Below are 4,237 nucleotides of genomic sequence, written 5' to 3' on the forward strand. Positions count from 1 at the left end.
GAAGTCGCGGCGAGATCGCCTGCGCAGAACGGATCCTAGGTTCCCACCGCGCGCGGCATCCTCCTGGCCAGGTGTGCTCTTTCACCTGGGGAGGCCGGGACACCAGGTGACTCAGCGGGTACCCCCTGACAAGGCCAGAACGACCCTGAATGCCCTTGTTGAATAAACGTTCCGCCAAACCCGTGAGCCTGCGTGGCCCTTTGTCACCAAAGGGAGTGTGTACGGGCGCCCCCAAGCTCCCATGCCCCCGGTTCTGACCCTGGGCCCGTACACTATGGGAGGATTGCATCCTGGTGACTCCCAGGTCCTGAGACTAGGTGAGGCGTCTCAACCAACGCCTGACTCCGCGGTGCCACGCTGTGTTTGCTGCGCGAACGATGGAGGAATTCCGGAGAACTGTCTCACAAATAAGGATTGACTGTGCCACCGATTGTGCCTCGCATTTAGTCCACTCAACAGCCCCTGAGCTGGCGCCATTGTCTGCCTGTCCTCCTCCCCCTCCTCTTCCTTTCCTCCTTCTCCTCTTCCCACTCTCCTCTCCCTCCTCCTCTCATCCTATCTGATCCCTATCACAAGACAATGACTGCTCTGCGGATCAGTACTGTCACTTTTCAAGTCAACGTTGTCCCATTTCTGACTATCCTTATTGCCACACCAGAAGATATGAGGAGGCATGGTCTCTCCTTGCGGTTGTCAACCCCAAGAATTAATAGTTATGAGTATACATTTCAAGGTATCTGGGACAATTGCAATTGATGTGACAAGGTCTCAGACACTGGGTGCAAGGTTACATTCGTATTTGAAGGAAAAATGAAATTTCCAGTAGAAGACAATGGAAGTGAAGTAATTTTTCCCCATCCAGGTTCATGGATTCCCTGAATTATCCCCACAGCCTCCAGGTTAAAACCACAAAGTAATTGTCAACCAGCATTTAAAATTAAAGTAGAGAAGAGAAAGATGTCAGCTTATATCTCACACATACAGGTGGGGATCAGTTAGGAAATCTTTGCCTCGGTCTAAGGTTCCAAGCCCAGACTTGACAGCCAGACCTCCTCAAGTTAAACCCCAAGTCTATCATGTACTGTGTGACCTAGGCTGAGCCACTGTTCTCTGTGCCTCAGTTTTCTCCTTTTGCAAATGGTGATAATGGAAGTCCTGTCCTTATAGGGCTGCTGTGAGCAGGGAGTTCAGGTGGGATGGGGCCTGGCACTTGGCACGATCACTGTTTGGCTGTTGCAGATGGATAGATGTGTGCATCCTCTGTGTCATAACATAGAATGTGTTTCTTCCTGAGGGTCGTGGTCCAACATGTTTGGAAGCCTTGTCCCTGGAGGATTCTGGGACTCAGACCTTGGCAAACGCTCGTGTGGGACTCCGGGCTTGGGACAGGGGATACCAAGAATGTGCAAGGTCTAGGGTCTATACTAGTTTCCCGTTGCTGCTATAACTATTTACCACACTTCAAGGAATGCTGCCCTTGGCTATCTCTGGCTCTCACCTTTGTCTATGTTGATCCCTCCACCTAGAATGTCCTCTTCCCCTTATCTCCACCTGGCCAGTTCTCACTCAGCCTTTAGGACTTAGCTCAGATATTTCCTCCTCCAGGAAGACTTCCCTGAAGCACACCTCCACCACCCCACCTCGGGGAAGGTACCTATGCATAACACCCTGCATGTATGCCAATTAACACAGATGCCACAACCATCTGCCACCATCTGCTTCTGCATTCATCCCCCATGGGGTGCCCTTCAGCCGGACAACTGGCTTCTTCTTTATACCCCCAGTGCTTAGGAGAGCCTGGCATGGGAGACGTTTCGGCAAATGTGTGTTGAGTGAGTGAATGAGTGAATGAATGAATGAGTGAATGACTTCCCTGAGGCCCCTTGCACCATCAGAGAAGTTGGGAACTGAGCCTAGGCCAGCATAGGCCAGCTGGCTGGGCTTGGGGCAGGGAGTCGAGGGTCCGGCATCCTTAGAGCCAAGAATCCTCAACGATTGTGGGATCAGCCGAGGTGTGCATGGGCAGGTCCTACACCCGCAGAAGAATCAACAGGGCTTGGAGTGTCAGACCCACCTCCTGTCTCATCCTGCAGCTTGGCTCACTGAGCTCCACCCCAGAGGCCTCATCCCTCATAAACTCAGAGGGCTTTGGTCGTACCCCAGATCAAGAACCACACCTGGACGTATTGTTCGTGCAGAAACTTTATTTATTGGATTCCGATTCAGGGTCTCACCTCAGTGCCATCAGCCCACCACCAGCCAGGTGTCCTCAACAGGGTGACCCCACGTCCCATCCCTGGGGAACCAGGAGCACTCACTTCCCTGTGGAGTTTTGTGCTTGTGCTGATTCAAGATCTATTTTAGGATCACCCCACTTAAAACCGAGGCCCGAGATGCCGAGGAGCTTATACTGGCCAAAGACTTCCTTGAGCACCTGTCCGGGCTGCTCAGAATAGACGAGGAAGCTGCGGCCGTCTTCTTTCCCAAATGCAGCCCAGCGCCCAATGTCGGTGTATATGGCCAGGTACCGGAGGTAAATCTTGTACATGCCGTACAGCCCTATAATGTGTTCTTCTGGCCACAGGTTGAATTCCTGGGCTTGCCCGCCTGAGACACCATATGTTTCGCTCCAGGAGGATCCATATTTCACCTGGATACTGGGAGAAAGGTGAAGCTTTGAATACCCCAGATCCAGGGTGACTCACCACTCTCCAGGTCCTCTGTCCCCTGTACCACCCCTCCCCCCCACCCACTGGCAAGGAGAGCAACCCTGTCACTGCAGTACAAGTCCCTGAGCCCATGGCTTGGGGTTCCTGAGACACATGCTGGTGTCAAACTCCTGCTCTCCTCTGCCGCTTTTAGGCTCTGTGGTCTTGGGCTTGTTTCCCAGCCCCGCTGGGACTCAGTTTCTTCATCTGAAAAGTGGGAGTGATTGTTGGGAGTAGGCACTGAAGTCATCCCTAAAGAGAGCTCCACACAGTGCCCAGTCACCATGATCCTCCGGTGGTGCCGGCAGCCATCGTTGCTCAGAGTAGGGAGCTGTCCCCTGGCCAAGCTTGGGCTTTCTGAGCCCAAGTCACTCCAAGTAGATCAGGTTGCAGGCCTGAGAGGCAGGTGACTTCCCACACTTACCTGGGGGAGTTCCACTAGCTCCACCCATCTGGACTCACCTGTGTGTCCTTGGTGCCTATCCTAGAGCCCCCTCCTCCACCTTGCCCTGCCCGTACCCTGTCCCCTTTGGTGCCAGCTCCTCTGTCCCATTCTCTCTCCCAGGTCCCTGGGACCCCATAAGTGCAGAGCAAAGATTTGCCCCAGGCTTTGAGCAAGGACATCACGCCAACATTAGGGGAACATCGCTGGTCTTTCTGCCTGTACACACTTTTGGCGACTCATGTTCAATCAGTGGTCCACTGACCCTCACTTCTTTTCCTCTTTGACCCTAACCTCCCCCCCCTGATTTTCCCATAGGAATTCTCAGACTGAGAGGCCGTTTTTAGTTGAGTTGGGTTTGGGTTGAAAGGAGAAAGTAGGGAGAAACATTATTTACCCCCTTTTTGAGATCAACCCAGGAAGCAATGACTGGACTTACAGGTGGAGATAGAAAGAAGTGATGTTAGTGTGCAGGAGAGGAGGTGGCTGAGGCAAAGGGACAAATGGAAAGGGGATGGCTGGTGGCTTCATGGCTCCAAGGACTCAACTGGCCTCAAAGAGTCATCAAGCGCCCAGTGAAGATGTTGGAGAAGAGGCGGTAAGCCCCCCTCTCCAAGTTCCCGAGACTGTGGAATGAATTGGGACACAGGGACAGGGTTCTGTGCCCTGCTCCTACTAACCTCTTAAATATGCCTATAGGACTTATAGACACCCGAATCCCAGTTATATCATTTTCATTGCCTGCAGGTGTACTGAAATACGTTCCTCCTCCATTCCCAAACATCTCTAGATGGATAAAAGAATCAGGTGAAAAAACAACAACACACATAGTAATATATAGGTTATCTTTGCCCAGAACTGGATGTAGCCCCCCAGGCAGATGGGACGGTCTTGAGACTAGTTAGTCTGTGACAAGGGTTGGACCTAGACTCTGGTCTCCTCATTGAAGGGGCTAAGGGTGGCCACAAGGGGCATGGGCTGGAGGGAGGCAGACCCAGCCAGACTTACCATGTGCCCAGCAGATGGTGCTCCAAAGGAAGGTGAGGGTCAGCCACAGCAGCATGGCTTTTGGCTGGTGAGTCCTAAG

At 52.7% G+C, this 4,237-nt stretch overlaps 1 protein-coding gene across 1 annotated transcript; it reads right to left on the bottom strand.

Annotated features, from left to right (window-relative positions):
• Positions 1–2,314: 2,314 nt before the first annotated feature.
• On the bottom strand, positions 2,315–4,237 carry ZG16B (zymogen granule protein 16B). Its single transcript, XM_019634088.1, has 3 exons — positions 4,159–4,237; positions 3,831–3,936; positions 2,315–2,657 (listed from the first exon to the last, which is right to left on the bottom strand). Exons 1-3 carry the CDS (start codon positions 4,211–4,213, stop codon positions 2,315–2,317), a joined length of 504 nt encoding a protein of 167 aa, XP_019489633.1. The 5' UTR covers positions 4,214–4,237.

The sequence above is a fragment of the Hipposideros armiger genome, unplaced genomic scaffold (assembly GCF_001890085.2).
Source record: "Hipposideros armiger isolate ML-2016 unplaced genomic scaffold, ASM189008v1 scaffold_1500, whole genome shotgun sequence".
Taxonomy (NCBI): domain Eukaryota; kingdom Metazoa; phylum Chordata; class Mammalia; order Chiroptera; family Hipposideridae; genus Hipposideros; species Hipposideros armiger.